This window comes from Megalobrama amblycephala, linkage group LG7 (genome assembly GCF_018812025.1).
Source record: "Megalobrama amblycephala isolate DHTTF-2021 linkage group LG7, ASM1881202v1, whole genome shotgun sequence".
In the NCBI taxonomy this organism is placed as follows: domain Eukaryota; kingdom Metazoa; phylum Chordata; class Actinopteri; order Cypriniformes; family Xenocyprididae; genus Megalobrama; species Megalobrama amblycephala.
Window position 1 is genome coordinate 50,893,075 of NC_063050.1, and position 19,400 is coordinate 50,912,474.

At 37.1% G+C, this 19,400-nt stretch overlaps 1 protein-coding gene across 3 annotated transcripts in view; it reads left to right on the forward strand.

The window, feature by feature from the left end:
- Positions 1–19,400, forward strand: part of pard3ba (par-3 family cell polarity regulator beta a) — a 228,417-nt gene that overhangs the window by 132,505 nt on the left and 76,512 nt on the right. For all 3 annotated transcript variants that reach the window (XM_048198008.1, XM_048198006.1, XM_048198007.1), the window contains 5 exons: positions 427–600; positions 8,431–8,560; positions 11,047–11,176; positions 12,077–12,189; positions 18,995–19,039. In XM_048198008.1, the coding sequence (XP_048053965.1) occupies positions 427–600; positions 8,431–8,560; positions 11,047–11,176; positions 12,077–12,189; positions 18,995–19,039 (592 nt within the window). The remainder of the gene's footprint in view (positions 1–426; positions 601–8,430; positions 8,561–11,046; positions 11,177–12,076; positions 12,190–18,994; positions 19,040–19,400) is intronic.

Genomic DNA, 19,400 nt, shown 5'->3' on the forward strand with positions numbered 1-19,400 from the left:
TAGCATATGAGAATGACAGGGGAGAGACGAATTTGTTGAATAAAATTGTTATTTTTGTTTTGTTTTTTGTGCACAAAAAGTATTCTCATCGCTTCATAACATTAAGGTTGAACCACTGCAGTGACGCTGACTATTTTACCAGTGTCTTTACTACCTTTCTGGACCTTGAATGACGGTAATTTCATTGCTCTCAATGGAGGATAAAAAAAAACCTCTCGGATTTCATCAAAAATATCTTAATTCGTGTTCCGAAGATGAATGTCTTACGGGTGTGGAACGAAATGAGGGTGAATCATTAGTGACAGAAATTTCATTTTTGGGTGAACTAACCCTTTAAGGTTATAGGACTATAGGACTTAGGACTATAATTTCTGAGTAGCTTGTACATGTTGAGTGACACTGGTGTTTGTCCTCTCGTGTTTGCAGGACGGTCGCTTACGTGTCAATGATCAGCTGGTAGCCGTCAACAGTGAATCCCTGCTTGGACGCTCCAACCACGATGCCATGGAAACCCTGCGGCACTCCATGTCGACTGAAGGGAACCTTAGAGGAACCATCCAGCTGGTGGTTCTGCGTGCTTTGGAGCGCTCACCTGCACAGGTATGCCCAGTCCCTGTACCGTACCATGTGTACCGCTACAGACCGCTCACCCGCAGGGCCTCTGAACCCGGGTCACTGGCTGCAGCCCATCTGTATCGCTGCTATCGGCATCACAGGCTATCAGGTGACCTCTGAGTGTTAGTTATTGTGCTCAGGGAAACACACACATATGCTGTGGATAAAAGGGGGAAAATGGTTTTGACTTCCTCCTTATTCTAAGATTTAAGTGACTTAGTGTAAGTACTGTTGTTATCCTACAAGGAGAGCAGAAAATGGGCTTCTGGTTAAAAATGTGTGCCAATATTTTTTTTTTTATATATATACTTAAAGATGGCTTTTTGTCCCAGTTAAAAAAGCTAAACAAAATATAGTTATAAATTGGGGTCGGCTACATGAGTTGCCTTGTCAGGCACTGCAGTATCATCATGAACATTTGGGGAGGATGTCCTTGAAATTAAATCAGTGTAGATTAGTTTTCTTTTGACACATTAGAGATTGTTCTTTTCCTTGTTTTTTTCCCTGACTTCATGATAAAGCACTTATTCTTCTCTCCTGCTTCCTGCTTTTGTACTAACTTTCTAACTTTGTGCACATACGATTGTATATTATATTCTTATACTCTTTTCACTCATTTATTAATGGAACATCTAATGTCAATGTCTGCTTTTCTTTTGCTTTGTTTCTGTATCACTGAAGTTTTCTTATTAAATAAAATAATCTCAAATCTTTGCATGCACTCTGTTTCCTTTTAACCCTCTGGGCTTTTCTTCATGCATCTTTTCTGTTCATTCTCTAAAGAGCACGTGTTGTCATACTTTTCTTTCTTTCAGTTTTTCAGAGATTTATCCAGTTCTTAAACTTTTGTTTGCAGTGTGTACACTACGTTTAAAAGTTTGGGGCCCTTGAGATTTTTTGTTGTTGTTTGTTTAAAGAAGTTTATACTTTTATTCAGAAAGCATGGTTTAATTTGATCAAAAGTGACAGTAAAGAAATTTATGTCAAATAAATGCTGTTCTTTTGAACTTTCTATTCATCAAAGAATCCTTAAAAAAATGTATCACAGTTTCTACAAAAATATGAAGCAGCACAACTGTTTTCAACAATGATAAATGTTTCTCTTTTTTTATTGGAGGAATATATAGAGTACAGATAAGATAATAAATGTTTCTTGAGCAGCAAATCAGCATATTAGAATGATTTCTGAAGGATCATGTGACACTGAAGACTGGAGTAATTATGCTGAAAATTCAGCTTTGATCACAGGAATAAATTACATCTTAAAACATAATGAAGGAGAAACTATTTATATATTAAATACATATTTTATATTTATAGTTATATATTAAATACATATTTAGTTTTTACTTTATTTATAACCAAATAAATGCAGTCTTGTTGAGCATAAAAAAAAAAAAAAAAATCTTATCGACCCCAAACATTTGAACAGTTGTGTATATGGTTTAATATTAAGGTGGAAATTATGTGACTCAAAACATGAAAAAAAATTAGAAAGCAAAGAATTTGGAAACAAATCTGCTAAAAATTCACATTTATATACCAAAATCTGAGAAACATAACATTGCATCATATCGATGCATTTCAATTGAGTCTACATTTGGTTACACTTCATTTTAAGGTGACGTAATTACATTGTACTTACTCAAATAAGTACTGAGTAATATTAATTAACTATTAATGTACTTACTATAGAGTTACGGTTAGGGTTTGGTTTAGGGTTAGTTACTTGTAAATAAGCACCATTTACTGTTACTACTATAGTAAGTATATGTAGTAACGTGCAACTATGTCATCTTGAAATAAAGCGTTACCCTACGTTCTCTTATAGCTATTTAATGCACTAAAATATGCAATGCAAACCTATGCATTTCCACTGAATACCTGTTAGAAACCTTCAGTGTCTATACTGTAGGTCTTCAGTGTACATAGGTTTTGTTTGTGCTTGTATTAATGGGACACTCGCACAGACGTTTTGCCCTCTTTTAATATTGTCTCTGTGTTTCAGGGGGTCCGCCATGTTCACTGGGGTCCCCCTTTTGTTAATGTGGTGGTAAGTTGAAGGAGGAGTCACTCTGTGTATTAAATAACCTGCATGACGATATCCTTGATAATAGAGGCGGTTTCACATGATGAAAACAGACAAGCCAAAAAAAAAATTGATAAGAAGTTTCAGGAACAGGAAACAGGAAATAGGTGTATTTGTTATCTAAGCTTATTTTTCTGAAATAGACTTATTCAGTATATGTTTTTTTCTTTTCTTTGATGGGAAGTAGTGTTAACACTATTTTGTTGGGAATGTGGATCAATTCCCATGAGTCAGCAGCTCACTAAAACAGCCAAGAGATGATAACAGAATCTTTTTTTCCGGCTGGAAGGACATCTTCTGATGTCACATGGTAAAGTTTCTGAATGCTTAGAAATATCCAAATGTGACTTGATTCAGATTTAGAGTCTTTGTATCCAAGGTTAAACTGGGATGGTTCATCAATTCCGGCAGCTCCTCATCACCATCCGATGAAAATGAAGACAAATAGTTATTGACTCCACCTTGAGCGGTCTGACTTTGGGTGGGTGAACACTGGAGTATTATTGGGGAACATTAGCTTATCCTCAACCCAATCTAGTGGTAGAACGACGGTGATCGGTGCGGGTTGTAATGAAGCTCAATAGAAGGTGATGTGTCGCTGAGATGCATTCTCCATTAATCACATGCAGACGGAGCGATCAATATGCCATTAATCACCCAGACAGAGTTGAGTGATAAGAGAACGTGTGGGAGGTTAGAGAATCAAATGTGTTTGTGGACTAAACTTAATGAGATTCTTCCTCATTTCAAGAAAAAAACATTGAAATAATAATAAAAAAAAGTATAAAACCAATTAACCTGGTATTATCATGGATTTTTGGACATTGATAATACTATACTCTAAAAAATGCTGAGTTAAAAACAACTCAAGTTGGTTTGAAAATGGACAAACCCAGCAACTGGGTTGTTTTGACCCAGTGGTAGGGTTTAATGTTTGCCCAACCTGCTGGGTAGACTTATTTAACTCAACTATTGTTTAAAAATGACTGTATTGCTTGCTTAAAATGAACCCAAAGTATTTTCACAATTATTTCATGTGAAGCCACCATCTTTGTTCCATGTTCTTCTCCTTCCTGTTTCTCCCGCCCAGTCTGATATCTAATCCCGATTCCTCGCTGGATCTCCGCTTGCTCAGCAAGTTAATCAGATTACACCATGGGTTCCCTGAATGAAAGGCAAATTTGGGGTTTTAATGAAAGGCTGCCCAGGGCTACCCTGAGGGTTCCTAACCTCAGTTCACCCTCACTGCTGCCTGTGTGTGGAGGGGAGGAGACGTCCATGGGTTTAGGGTCTTGTTTTGTTGTCTCTTTGTCTTCGACGGTGGACTCAAGCTCCCTTGTGATTGTTGTCTGATTAAGATGTGCCGCGCACAGGCTTTGAAGATGTCAGAGAGGTTCTTGGTGTGTGTGTGGGGTGGGAGTTGTACTCCAAAAATCAAGATGATACTTCACTGATCATGTTATAGACACGTTGACTGATGCAAAGGGAAATGATACTTTTCTGACATTTTCTTCAGATGCTAGTGTGCTGTGAGTGCTTGTCATGGCATTGCTGTGCAGTTGTGCTCTGGGAGGTTGCAAAGAAAGATATTTGGAAGAATGTTCTTGACCAAGCAGATCTCGCCCCCCAGTGACTACCATAGTAGGAAAAAAAAATACTATGGTAGTCAATGGATGGGGGCGAGATCTGCTTGGTTCAAACATTCTTCCAAATATCTTTATTTGTGTTCAGCAGAACAAAGAGATTTATATATGTTTGGAACAACTTGAGGGTGAGTAAATGATGACAGAATTTTCATTTTTGGGTGAACTATCCCATTAAATCCCAAGAATCGGTTAGTCTATTCTGTTTTCAGTTGATGAATGAACGGAACTTTAGTGCGCCTCCCATTTCATAAATCGCAATAATCGTTGTGCCTGGATATTTTTGATAGGAAACAAATTTTTATTATGAAATTCAAAAAATAAATTCTGTTTTGGCGCTCTTTAATGTGGTGTGACAGATCGCTGTAGTTTAAGAGAAGCAGCAGTGGGAAGTGCACGTGAACTGATCATCTCTTCCGCTTTAATACCAGTTACAGCACGAAATAAACACGAATGAACTTCTGAAGGTATGTTAAACGATACAGTACAACTTACCGAAAACTGTATCCTGTCTCATTTAATAGCTCAATCAGTGTTTCAACCACAGAAAGGCGTCAATAATACAGCTTCTAAACAATATGTCATGTAATGTCACATTTACCTCAGAAAAAAACATATTCAGTGACCATAAACTCGTTAGTCAGCTAGAAAAATGAACTCTAGAGAGGAGCATTTTGCTAAATATATTATTATATTTTGGTTGCATATATATATATGTGTGTGTGTGTGTGTGTGTGTGTGTGTGTGTGTGTGTGTGTGTGTGTGTGTGTGTGTGTGTGTGTATATATATGTATTGCACCATATTACATATTCATTATTCGTTCTTCAATATTTAATGCATGTTTGAATAAATCCGTCAAGTTTTTATGACAGCAACCATTTTAAATGTTTATATTTCAAAAAAACTAATTGGAGTAGAAATATGATTATGTAATTGTAAAGTTAGTATTATAACTTTATCATTATAAAAACTTCCTTTGTGTAGTGTAAGTACAATTCAGTTAATTTTAACCTTCAATATTATTAATAATGTTGTACCAACTGACTCCATTTACAGCATTGAGAGATTTTTTTCTTGAAAATTTGCCATGTACTGTATGTATGTATGTGTGTGTGTGTGTGTGTGTGTGTGTGTGTGTATATATATATATATATATATATATATATATATATATATACATACATATATATATATATATATATATATATATATATATATATATATATATATATATATATATATATATATACAATATAATCAATATTGAATCAAATCAAATCAACTCAGAATCTAATCGCAAGCTTGTGATTCAAAATCAAAATAGAATCGAATCATGAAATTTGTGTCAATAACCAGCCTTAGTCATTCATGTCTGTTTCACAAATAATGTATGCGTTTTGCACCAAAGATTAGTACTAGTGCTCAGGGGTTTGTTCAAATCAGTGTGAGCAATAGTAACAGTGATCCTTGCTTTAACAAGCCCCACTAATAAGGACGATGCATCAGCTGAAGTCGGTGGGAGGTGAACATGTAAATCAATAATATGGACTGTTTAAATTGACTTTTAATTTTTAGTTTCCCTTCGTCTGGATTCTAGCAGTTGCTGTCCCATCATTCTTCAAGTACCTTTTGATATTTTCCTGCCAGCTCTCTATTTTTGTGTGTTAGACACATGCATAACCGTTGTCAATGCACAGATCACAGTGAAAGACAGCAAAAAATGTTGCTTAGTCTCAGCGAAGGGGGTTTTAGAGTCATTTTTGACGACAAACATAATCTCTGAGGAGAAAGAGAGCCTGAGAATCAGTCCTTCGGTTCATTGATGATTCCTGCGCATCTAGAGAGACAGCGAGCAGGAGGCAGATGACAAGAATGACGTTTCCACATGTAAAAAACCATCATCCCCGCTAATGACTGTCCTCCAACTGAGGCTTAACGTCGGAACAAAAGAACGAGGCTTTCATCTGTTTTCCCCGCCATGCGGAATAGTACGGTGTGAATGCATTTAAGCACACTTTGATATGGTGATATCCTAATACCTTTCATGTTCGTCCAGTCAGTCTTGGGCTGTGAGTAGTGTGTTTGCGTTTGTAGCATGTGGTTTGTATGACAGTATAAAGTCTTCGGTGCTCCTCCTCTGGGTTAGCCACACAAACAGTGACAGCTGTAGCTCCTTTGTCTTCTGAGCAGAATCCATCAGGATGCATCATTCGGTGGCCTCATGTCTTCATATTGACACATGTTTCCGTGTCTTTCTTGACTAGGACTGTCTTGCAGGATTGCCTTTGGCTTATGAATATTTCTATGTCGTAGGGTTGCTTTTATCCTTTTGTCATTTACAGTTTGTTTTCAACAGAATTTTTCCCAATGTTTTTTTTTTTTTTTTTTTTTTTTTCTAGATCAGGGTAGTTTTCTTTTTTTTTTTTTTTTTTTTTTTTTTTTTTTGAGATGTTGATCTCCTTAAATCTCTGCAGTTTTCTTTCTAAAACATGCACAATTGTACACTACCGGTGAAAAGTTTGGGGTTGGTAAGATTTTTGAAAATTCTTTTATGCTCACCAAAGCTGCATTTATTTTCGCAAAACTACAGTAAAATATTAATATTGTTGAATATTAAAACAATTTAAAATAAAATATCTATTTTTACATATCTTAAAATTAGGGATGCACAATATATCGGCCATCATATCGGTATCGGCTGATATGTTTATTTTTAAAGTTGTCGTTATCGGCCTGATAAGAAAATTTGGCTGATATATTAAAACCAATAAATAATAGAGTATTTCCTTCAGCTGAGACACTTCAGATGCGCACTGTCTGCCATTATGGTTTTAAATTGCTTGAAATATGATTGAAATCACTTCAAAAAAATACATTGCAATGTACAGTGCACATACAGTACATAAAATTATAATGAGAACATTATAATTGTATGCTTGGGACATGGCTTTTAAAGGTGAGACTTTTGTTTTTGTAATCAGGCTCTCAAAAATTATATAAAATTTTTGATTTAGATTTATTGGCCACTATATCAGTGATTGGCTTTCAAATATATAGAATTATAAGTATCGGCCAAAATTTTCATATCGGTGTTATCCCTATTTAAAATGTATTCCTGTGATGCAAAGCTGAATTTTCAGCATCATTACTCCAGTCTTCAGTGTCACAAGACTTTTCAGAAATCATTCTAATATGCTGATTTGCACAAGAAACATTTCTGATTATCATCAATGTTGAAAACAGTTGTGCTGCTTAATTTTTTATGGAAAGCATTATGCATGTTCTTTTTCAGGAGTCTTTGATGAATAGAATTTTTTGTTTGAAATACAAATCTTTTGTAACATTTTTATGTCTTTACTGTCACTATTGATCAATTTAATGCATCCTTGCTGAAAAAGAGTAATCATTTACTTAAAAATTTAAACTAAATAACTAGGAAAACCTATAACTAAAAAAAAACTTTTGAACGGTAGTGTCAGTTACTTACGTTCAGATACAGAGCATCAAGATGCGCTACATTTATAAATCAAAAGTTCTGACAGAATGCCATAGAAGAACCATTTTTAAACAGTTCTTAAAAGAACCCTTTTTTTTCTTAGTGTGAAGAATGATCTAACATTGTAGAACCTTCTGTGCAATGCAAAGGTTCCATGGCTGTTCAAGGTTCTTCATGGAACCATCAATGCCAATAAAGAGCCTTCATTTATAAGAGTGTACTTTTGACGAAAATTAGAAGACACACACAAAAAAACAAAATGTTTGTTATAAGTCATTATGCTCCTTATTTGAATATACTTGAATGTAAATGTCAGTGTGTTTCATGCATGCATGTGAGGGTAAGTTGTTTTTGAGTGAACGCCAACTCCTTAACCTCATTTTGTTGTACTGCATGGCAAGTCTTCCTCTTGTTGACATTCTGACAGCATGAACCCAACATGGAACAAATATGGAAGTTGGTCACCATGCTTTTAAAATATCCATGTTTGTTGTCTAGACTTTCTCCCCATCAGCGTCTTTCAGATCATTGTTTTGTCTATTAATTGTCTAAAATGAATTCTCTACAAATTTTCACTCTCTTCTAGGAAAACCAGGAAACCAGTCAGACTGTCTCTAGAAACGACTCTCCTGTTCATCATCATCCTAACAACAACCACACCAACAGTTCCATACCACCATCCACAGCGAACAACCGTATGTACGAAGCTGCTCCTGGTAAGTGCTCACGTGTTTTAATTAAATTACCAGAGGTCGCAACAGGTTGGTGTACAGAGCAGATCCGCTGCTTGTTCGACCCAGAATGCTCTTTGTGATATGCTGTTTTGAGAATATGTGAAATAAGCAATAGGTCTAACCTTGTAAACTTACACTATACACTGGGGCCTAAAACGAACTTTTTGCCACACCTGACAGTGGCTGGTGAATTAAGAAAATGTACCAGCCATAAATATTTTTTACTAGCCATGAAAGTGTTTTTGTGAAAACAGGCAGTAATGACACCAAAATTTTAGATACCAGTGGAAATTGACAATCCATTGCAATTCCGATACAACAGCTAAAAATCCTAGCTTAACAAATATAAATTAAAACATTATTAAAGACAAGTAAGGTTTCAGGTACAGAAACTGAGCAAATGTAAAATCCACTGCATAGTCTTCACTATATAAATTAAACATCCTTATTAATTAATCCTTATTAAAGTTACAAAAGTTATTCAAGAGCAGTGAGTGATTTTTTTTTTTTTTTTGTCCTTTGTTGTTTGATTAACATTAAAAACACAGAGAGCAGCAATATTTATTAGGATGCTGTCACTTTAAAAGTGAATGCACAGATCTAATATACTGATACTGCACACATGTGTTTACTTACGTTCACTTAAGACACAAACGACTGTTTACTAGGATACTTGCTATTTTTGGACATTATTTTGTGTGAATTTGTCCACTCAAGTGCAAGAAGACGAGGAAGAGAGCTCAGTTCAGTATTCACGCACTGTCTGAGATGCGGCTTTCTGTGCGCACACTTCGGATGTGTGGTCGTGGCGAGTAACAAATCTTCTTGCGTTTGAATGTTTAAATTGTCAAGGCTTAAACTTTCGTGATGATGGCCCGTCAACTGTCCCGGGCATCGTTCGCATTCATTCACATTCATGAGTTGTTAGGATTCATCAAAATGTTACCGGCCAACTGGCGAGTGACAAAGTTTCATATACTCGCCGACAATGATTTTTACTCGCATTTGGCGCTTAGCGAGTGTTAATTTTAGGCCCTGCTTATACATTAATACATAGTAAACATCTAAGTTAAGAACGAAGGAGGAGAAGAAAAATTGAAAGATACAGGCATAGAATGAAATATTCTATGAACACTTCACTCACATGCTCAGGTTCCTAGGCTTCCTGGACAGCTGCAGTTTTGGTGGTCGCCATTCACGTTCTGTCTGAATGCACCTTTATTTATTGAGTGCATTTTTAAAAGCACACCAAATGATAAAAGTAATTGCTTTTATATAATGTTAAGTGCTTTCATCTAAATTCTCTCACTGTTAAAGAAACAAAAGAAATTGATCAGTGCTCAGCAATGAAAGCATGCGTTCATCATCAACACTACGAGAAGAGAGCTTTGCTCCTCTGTAAGAGGACAAAATGAGTTCATTTTCTCTGCCACCTCATTTTCTATGCCAGCATAGCTTTCCATTAGCTTTTTCGACTTATACAAGTTGGAAATCTGCCCATCTCATCAATAGGGATGAAAAAGCCAATGACGATATTTTTGCTACATTCCCTTCCGTTTTTGTGCAACGCAGCCTGACCTTGAAATCATTAAGCTGATGAAATGGATTCTAAGTGGGCCTTATTAGCATACTCGCAATTGTGCCGAGCGCTCGAGAACGGATAACAAACTGTTTTAAATTCACACTATTCTTTCCCCGCGCTCTCCAGAGAGTTGCCGTGCCAACACAAAAGGCCTTTTCCGTGTTTTTTGGAAACCTTTGTTTACTGATTAGCGTCTCTTGTCCGTCAAAGTATGTGACTGTACTTTAGTCGCACGAAGAGGGATGTGATATTTACACACATCTCATTTTAAATTCAGATTACTTTCCACACTCATTTCAGTTAGATTTGGTAAAATCTGGAAAATTTCAAGCAGGACTCGTACAAGTGTTTTAATGAGGTATGGTTTTTAATCACATGTTTTTACCAGCATTAATATTTCATGTCACTGCATATGACAGTCACTCTGGACTCGCTTTACAAAAAATGCCTAATGGTGGAAAAAACTGGGACAGTAGTGCAGAAAATTGAGTAGTAATGGAGATTTTTCAGCGTTAGTGCTAACATTGACCTGAACGTTGTGTGGTCATTGAGAAGGTGAGTGTTTCTCACACGGTAGATGATTCACAACTGAGCGAACGTGGTCAAGTGTGTCTTATTCTTCATAATGGGATGATTTTCAGTTTTTCCTGAAGAAATAACTCGCCCTCAAGTCATTTCAAACCTGAATGACTTTATATTTCTCAGTGGAATGCAAAAGGAGGTGTTAGTCAGGTTGTACATTGCTCTTTTCTATACAATAGAAGTGATCTGTGGCTCTAAAATTGACAAAAAACACTTTGGTTTTCTGAAACCATACAATGGCTTTGTGTGTCGGACATAAGCTCTAATAACGGTATGTAACATTAATACTCATATTTTCAAACAGCTCCATACAGATCCTATGGGGAGAGACAGGAACTGCCAGAGGAGGACTACGATGAAGACGATTTCCCCCCTCCACCTTCTGATCAGGACCTGCTGGAAACAAACCCTCCTCACAAACACCAACAAGATCGGTTGGTTATAGAGCTCAAAATAACATCAGAGATAATAACCGTAGTTCATAGAATTTCATATTGTGAAACCAGATCATCTGGTACATTACTTTGATCAACGCTCACTATCCCGAAGGCTTATTTCAAAGACTTGAAAACACAATGATACCATGTAGAAGAATTATTTATGCCATTATCTAGTTGTACCATCAAATATCCATTCAAATATCAATTTTGTCCACTTAGACAAATCATATACAAGATGGTGGACAGAAATTAAATGAATGTTGATTGCAAATACTTTTATATTTTATTCAGTAGTAAAACCTCAATAAATAGTTAAGTGTATTTAATTAGATGTTAAATATTGACTCATTTGTACTCTTCAAAAGTTTGGAGTCTGAGAGTTCTTAAAAATAAATGAATGCTTTTATTTAGCAAGGATGCATTAAATTGATGAAAAGTGACAGTAAAGACATTTATAATGTTACAAAATTTCAAATAAATGCTGTTCTTTTGAACTTTTGTTCTTTTAAACTGAAGCAGCGCAAGTGTTTTTAACATTGATAAGAATAAAAAATGTTCCTTGGGTAGGAAATCAGCATATGAGAGTGATTTCTGAAGGATCATGTGACACTGAATGATGCTGAAATTCAGCTTTGATCACAGGAATAAATTACATTTTAAAATATATTCAAATAGAAAAATTATTTTAAATTCTAATAGTATTTCACAATACTACTTTTTTATTAAAAAAATGCAGCCTTGGTGAAAATAAGAGACGTCATTCAGACACATGTATGTGTTTTCATGCTTATTATACTACCTCATTACAGGATTTTGCTTAGATATTAGATCAACCAAACTGACTTGTGAAAAACAATTAGCAGAGAATCAAGAAGTGTGATATCTGTCTTGTAGGGCTGAAATGGAGCCCGTTTCCTATGTGAACCACCGCACCAACCAGCAATACCCTCAACAACAGAAAGTCCCAGATTACCCCACCAACAGGTCCTCAAAGAGCATGGATTTAGGTATGGAAACACACATATACCACATCTACCAAACTGCCCACAAAATAATATCCAGATAAAATGAACCAGCACAAATACATCCACAAAATCAGCTATTCCTGTCTTGCAGACCAGTGCTAGGATGGAGCAAACTACCACAGTCTAGCCTAATATACACCGACAATGACTTAAGTAGTGCTATTTCAGTGCATTTATCGCTTGGTTAACTTGGATTGTGGGTGGTTGGTCAATAAGATGCAGGTTTTTGATGTGAAATATTGCATGCTATTATAGTGTTGCAACTGTTCTTAAAGCCTTATAGACAAAGACTAAAGGTTATACTGAGACTTTTCAAGGTTTTAGTCTGTATTTCTGAACATAGTGGAAACCGATTGCCTTCAGTGCAAAATAAAGCCCCATAGCTACACATTTCCTAGTATTCGCCATGGATGACCCCGATAACTTATCCTCTCTCTTTTCCACCGCCTTCGGAAACATGAGGGATATTTCTGTGCTCCACAATGGGAAGTTTTTGCCCGTTTCCAATTACATTTCATTAGGGTGGAGTATTGGCTTCAGCGCCACTGCCACTGCGCTAATCTCCTCACTGCTGAAAGCTGATTGGTTTTCATTACCCACATCTCATAGTGTCGTGCTTTGCTGCCATCTTTTATCCTCCATCCAGACCTTTTCCCCTCTATTTATTTCTTTATCTCTCTCTCTCCCGCTTTTTCGTTTTGTTCTTTAAGTTACTCTTTCAATTTTTCTGTGTAGGCTTTGTGGCCTGTGGTTCAGTTGCTGTTTCTTTTTGTCCTTTTTTGTCTATTTAATTCATATGTACACAATTTATGTTGTTTTTAACTTAAAAATAATCATGTTGTTACATAGGCATCAGCATTAGATTATTCACTAAAATATTTATATTAACATTTGTGGCTTTGATAATTTGATAATTTTTCCATTTAACATTCAAAATAAAACCGCAGTATTTTTTTTATTTTAAAAAGGAGTAATATTCATTATAGGTGCAACATATTTATAATAATTTAACAAAAAGCACATCAATTTAGAATCACTGTGGTGCATATATGTGGTTGCTTATATTTTGCTTATATAGTTTTCAATTTCGAATCTTAAATAAAGCTGTGAAATGCATGCAAATTTCATCTACAATTTCCATCAAAGAGATTATTTTTGAAGGGTTTTTGGTTAACGGATTTCCAGTCAGGGTCATCGCTAATGTGAATGAAGTCGGGAGCAGTTTCAAACATTTGCTCTAGCATTAACCGCTGCCAGCGTAATACAGGTCATTTATATCCAAATACAAAAATAGCCAGCATATTTATTCATTGTAATATACAAAGATTCTTCAGACCTTTAAGATAATATTTCCATCACCCAGGGGTCCACTTTTCTTATCCTCAAGGCGCATAGTTTCAGTCTGGCTAATGTTTTCCTCTGTGATATTGTGAAACGTTGAAAGACAAAGGTTTTCCTCAGTCAAGCGTGATCCCTGTGAAAGGTTTGGCTGGAGTTCTGGAGGCTAGCGTTTGGAGTTCAGAGTTTTGGCTCGGCTCGAGTCTCTCAGAAAGAGGTTTATTCTGCCAGTCGCATCATTAGCAGCTGTATGTGTTTTTCTGGGCAGGAGTTCATGTGAAAATGCTCTTAATTTCTCATTTGCTGATTGCTTTCAGGCCATTTACCTTTACTTTTATGCAAAAGTGCAATACACTAGCCAAATTGGGTTTTATCAGAATATGTAGCCTATAACTAGATTTTATTTTTTTTCTGCAGAACATTTTAGTGAAAAACCCACATTTAATGCTGAATTGTTGTGGGTGGATGCCAGGTCACAGTGGTCCTAAACAGTGGTTCTGAATGGATCGCTAGAAGACACTTGGTGTTGCTGTGGTGTTTTGGGTGGTTTGCTAGCGCATTCGGCACATTGTTTTAAGTGTTACTAGGATGTTCAGGGTTGCTGCTTGGGTGTTGCTAGCAGATTCTAGATGGTTGCTAGAGTGTTTGGGTTTGTAGCTAAGGTGTTCCTAGAGGATTTTGCTTGGGTGTTTTTGGTGTTTGCAAGGGTGTTCTCTGTGTTGCTGTTTTTTTTTTTTTTTGGTGTTGCTGAGATGTTCAGGGTTGCTGCTAGGGTGTGGCTAAGGTGTTTTGAGTGGTTGGTACTGGTAGCTAAGGTGTTTCTAGAGGATTCTGGGTGTTGCTGTAGTGTTTTAGGTGGTTGCTAGGGCATTCTGCATCGTTGCTAGGTTGTTTTAGGTGTTGCTTAAATGTTAAGTGGTTGCTAGAGCGTTGCTAGAGTGTATGGGTTGATGGCTAAGGCATTCCTAGAGGGTTCTGGCCTTTTGCTTTGGTGTTTTGGGTGGTTGAAAGGGTGTTCTGCATGTTGCTAGGATGTTTTTGGTGTTGGTGAGATGTTCAGGGTTGCTGCTAGGGTGTTGCTAAGGTGTTTTGTGTGGTTGCTAGGGCATTATGTATGTTGCTATGGTTTTCTGGGTGGTTGCTAGGTTGTTTTAGGTGTAGTTGGGATGTTCAGTGGTTGCTATGGGATTCTAGATGGTTGCTAGAGTGTTTGGGTTGATAGCTAAGGCATTCCTAGAGGCTTCTAGGTGTTGCTTTGGCGTTTTGGGTGGTTGCTAGGGCATTCTTCATGTTGCTATGGTTTTTGGGTGGTTGCTAGGTTATTTTAGGTGTTGCTTAAATGTTCAGTGGTTGCTAGAGCATTGCTGTGGGATTCTGGATGGTTGCTAGATTGTTTGGGTTGATAGCTAAGGCGTTCCTAGAGGGTTCTGGGTTTTGCTTGGGTGTTTTTGGTGTTTGCAGGGGTGTCCTCTGTGTTTTATTTATTTTTTTGGTGTTGCTGAGATGTTCAGGGTTGCTGCTACGGTGTTGCTAAGGTGTTTCGAGTGGTTGCTACAGGTAGCTAAGGCGTTTCTAGAGGATTCTGGGTATTGCTGAAGTGTTTTAGGTGGTTGCTAGGGCATTCTGCATGTTGCTATGGTTTTCTGGGTAGTTACTAGGTTGTTTTAGGTGTTGTTGGGATGTTCAATGGTTGCTAGGGCGTTGCTATGGGATTCTAGATGGTTGCTAGAGTGTTTGGGTTGATAGCTAAGGCATTTCTAGAGGCTTCTAGGTGTTGCTTTGGCGTTTTGGGTGGTTGCTAGGGCATTCTTCATGTTGCTATGGTTTTTGGGTGGTTGCTAGGTTATTTTAGGTGTTGCTTAAATGTTAAGTGGTTGCTAGAGCGTTGCTAGAGTGTTTGGGTTGATAGCTAAGGCATTCCTAGAGGGTTCTGGTCTTTTGCTTTGGTGTTTTGGGTGGTTGAAAGGGTGTTCTGCATGTTGCTAGGATGTTTTTGGTGTTGGTGAGATGTTCAGGGTTGCTGCTAGGATGTTGCTAAGGTGTTTTGGGTGGTTGCTAGGGCATTATGTATGTTGCTATGGTTTTCTGGGTGGTTGCTAGGTTGTTTTAGGTGTAGTTGGGACGTTCAGTGGTTGCTAGGGCATTGCTATGGAGTTCTAGATGGTTGCTAGAGTGTTTGGGTTGATAGCTAAGGCATTCCTAGAGGCTTCTAGGTGTTGCTTTGGCGTTTTGGGTGGTTGCTAGGGCATTCTTCATGTTGCTATGGTTTTTGGGTGGTTGCTAGGTTATTTTAGGTGTTGCTTAAATGTTCAGTGGTTGCTAGAGCATTGCTGTGGGATTCTGGATGGTTGCTAGATTGTTTGGGTTGATAGCTAAGGCGTTCCTAGAGGCTTCTGGGTTTTGCTTGGGTGTTTTTGGTGTTTGCAGGGGTGTCCTCTGTGTTGCTGTTTTTTTTGTTTGTTTGTTTTTTTTGGTGTTGCTGAGATGTTCAGGGTTGCTGCTACGGTGTTGCTAAGGTGTTTCGAGTGGTCGGTACAGGTAGCTAAGGCGTTTCTAGAGGATTCTGGGTATTGCTGTAGTGTTTTAGGTGGTTGCTAGGGCATTCTGCATGTTGCTATGGTTTTCTGGGTGGTTGCTAGAGTGTTTGGGTTGATAGCTAAGGCATTCCTAGATGCTTCTAGGTGTTGCTTTGGCATTTTTGGTGGTTGCTAGGGCATTCTTCATGTTGCTATGGTTTTCTGGGTGGTTGCTAGAGTGTTTGGGTTGATAGCTAAGGCATTCCTAGAGGCTTCTAGGTGTTGCTTTGGCGTTTTGGGTGGTTGCTAGGGCATTCTTCATGTTGCTATGGTTTTTGGGTGGTTGCTAGGTTATTTTAGGTGTTGCTTAAATGTTCAGTGGTTGCTAGAGCGTTGCTATGGGATTCTGGATGGTTGCTAGATTGTTTGGGTTGATGGCTAAGGCGTTCCTAGAGGGTTCTGGCCTGTTGCTTTTGGTGTTTTGGGTGGTTGAAAGGGTGTTCTGCATGTTGCTAGGATGTTTTTGGTGTTGGTGAGATGTTCAGGTGATTTGGGTGGTTGCTATGGTTTTCTGAGTGGTTGATAGTTAAGGCATTTTTTAGAGGATTCTGGGTGTTGCTGTGGCTTTTTGAGTAGTTGCTAGGGCATTCTGCATGTTGCTGTGGTTTTCTGGGTGTGGTCTGTGATGTGGTTTTCTGGGTGGTTGCTAGGTTGTTTTAGGTGTTGCTGGGATGTTTAGGGTGGTTGCTGGGCTTGGCAAACGCAGCTAAATATATAATAAATGTTTATAAATGTGCTTGTGAAGGATGTTTTTTGATCTTTCTTGTGCGTGTGTGATATTTGGATGTGTTTTTCTGCATGCCTGAGTGTGACATTGTGTCTGTGCTATGTTGAGTGTGGATAATCCAGATTTGTAGGCGCTATCAAGCATTCAAAGGCAAACTATTATTTTTCCTCCTTTTTTTTTTTTTCTCTTCTGTACCTATTTTCCCCCATCAGCCCTATTTGTGTTCTCTCACATACGTGTCCATATGTACACACGTGTGTAAACCCACACCGGCTTGCACAAGCCTCTCTTCCAGTGTTATTTCTCTGCTGGGGAAATTGAGCTCATAAAAGATGAAAAGGCTTATTTAAGAGAAATTGCAGTGTAATGAAACCCCATTATTGTATCCCATGGTGCAATGCCTGTGGCAGCAGCTGCTCTTCACTGCTCAATCCTGTTTGTGCGGATTAGTCTCTCTCTCTCACACACAGACACACTTTTTCATTTTCACCACTCACACTCAGGCCCACACACTAATAATTCCTTGTTTTTCTCCACGGGGCGCTACTGTAAATGTCTTAGATGTGTCATCATGGCTTGCATAGATGTAGTCGCTCATACGCACTGCAGAAATACTACTTTTAATCACCATCTTTGTTTTGTTTTTTCTACGAAAAAATCGGAGCTTTCTTAAAACAAGATACATTTGTTTGAGAAGCAAAAATATATTTTATAATATACATTACTGTTCAAATATAATATTATAGATTTTTTTTGAGAGGAATGTATACTTTCATTCAGCAAGGATGCACTGAATTGATCAAAAGAGTTCTTTTGAACTTTCAATTCATCAAAGAATCCTGAAAAAATACATCATGTTTCCATAAAAATATGAAACAACATTACTGTTTTCAATATTGATAATAAGAAATGTTTCTTGAGCAGCAAATCAGCATATTAGAGTGATTTCTGAAGGATCATGTGACACTAAAGACTGGAGAGTAATGATGCTGAAAATACAGCTTTAATCACAGGAATAAATTATAGGATATTAAAACAGTTTTAAATTGTAATAATTTTTCACAGTATTACTGTTTTAATGTATTTTTGATCAAATAAATGCAGTCTTAGTGAGCAGAAGAGTCTTCTTTCATAAACACTATAAAATCTTACTGATCCCAAACTTTTACACACAGAACAGATGTTTTAAAGAGGATACTGTTGTAAAAATAAAAAATGAAATAAAAAATATATAAATATCCTGTTTTTTTTTTTTTTTTTTTTTTTTTCTTTGTTATGAATTCTGCTATGCATGCACAATGTAACTCGAGCTGTTCAAGTGTGTATGTGTGTAGTGTGTGTTTAGGCAAACCACAGATGTTCTCAGCTGTACAGAAGCGTAACTGGCCCTGCACAGCTCTTCCTAATTAAAACCAAGTGTGGCTACTTGAGAGAGAGAGAGAGAGAGAGACATCTATATACCAGTGCACATGTGGGAAAATATAGAATTTAGGAAAAGAGATCTCTCCAAATCCAATGTACTGTTCAGTCATTTTTTTTTTTTTTAAATAATTTTTAATAAGTTTTGTTCTTTGTTTCTTATAATAGCCGGGTATAATACATTATATAAGTTATGCTAGAACTCATTTTAGGGGTGATGCATTACATAACTTCTATTAAGGGCTATATAATAAATCCAATTAAGTCAAAATTTGAGTTTTGTGACTTTAACCCTGCTGAAAAAAAAGCCTAAACTGAATTAAGATGGATTTCTGGTCTTAGCTGGTTTCCTTATAGGCTTATGTTTGTCCGTTGGCTGGTTTTAAAAGGGTTTTAGGCACTTCTAAGCTAGTCAGGCTGGGAAACCATCTGCCTCCCAGTTAAACCAGCTGAACACCAGCTTGGCCAGGATTGTAGAAGTTTAAACCTTATAGAACCGCCTCAGTTTTGTTTAAGCTTTGATGTTTGAATCTGTTTACATGCTAATGTCAACAAAATCAACTTACAATAGAAGTGCAAATGCATGCAAATGTTTTAAAAGTATTACGGTAACACTTAAACATTCAAATTGTTAATGTGACCCTGTACATACAGTCTGGAATGTCCAGTGGGAGACACAAATGAGTGCTTGAGGAGCTGATGGATGTTTTATGTTTGTGTGTTGCAGTAGCAGATGAGAGTAACATGGCCTCCATTCAAGGACAGAGACCTGGTAAGAATTTACACACACACACACACACACACACACACACACACACACACACACACACACACACACACACACACACACACACACACACACACACACACACAGAGAGCACATATTAAAGAAACAAGCCACATGAGGACATGATTTTAATACAGTTAAGGAGTTAATTTATTTTAATGAACAGCAGCAACAGAAATATGATAAAAGACACTAGTGTATAATTTTTTGTTTTTTATTATTATTAATAAACAATAATTACAGTAAACAATTCCTCTGCCAAGTGGTAGAGTTTATCAGCCTCACAATGTCAGTTCCACCATACTGCTTTAATAGCCCACATCTCATTTATGGTCAAACGCTACAA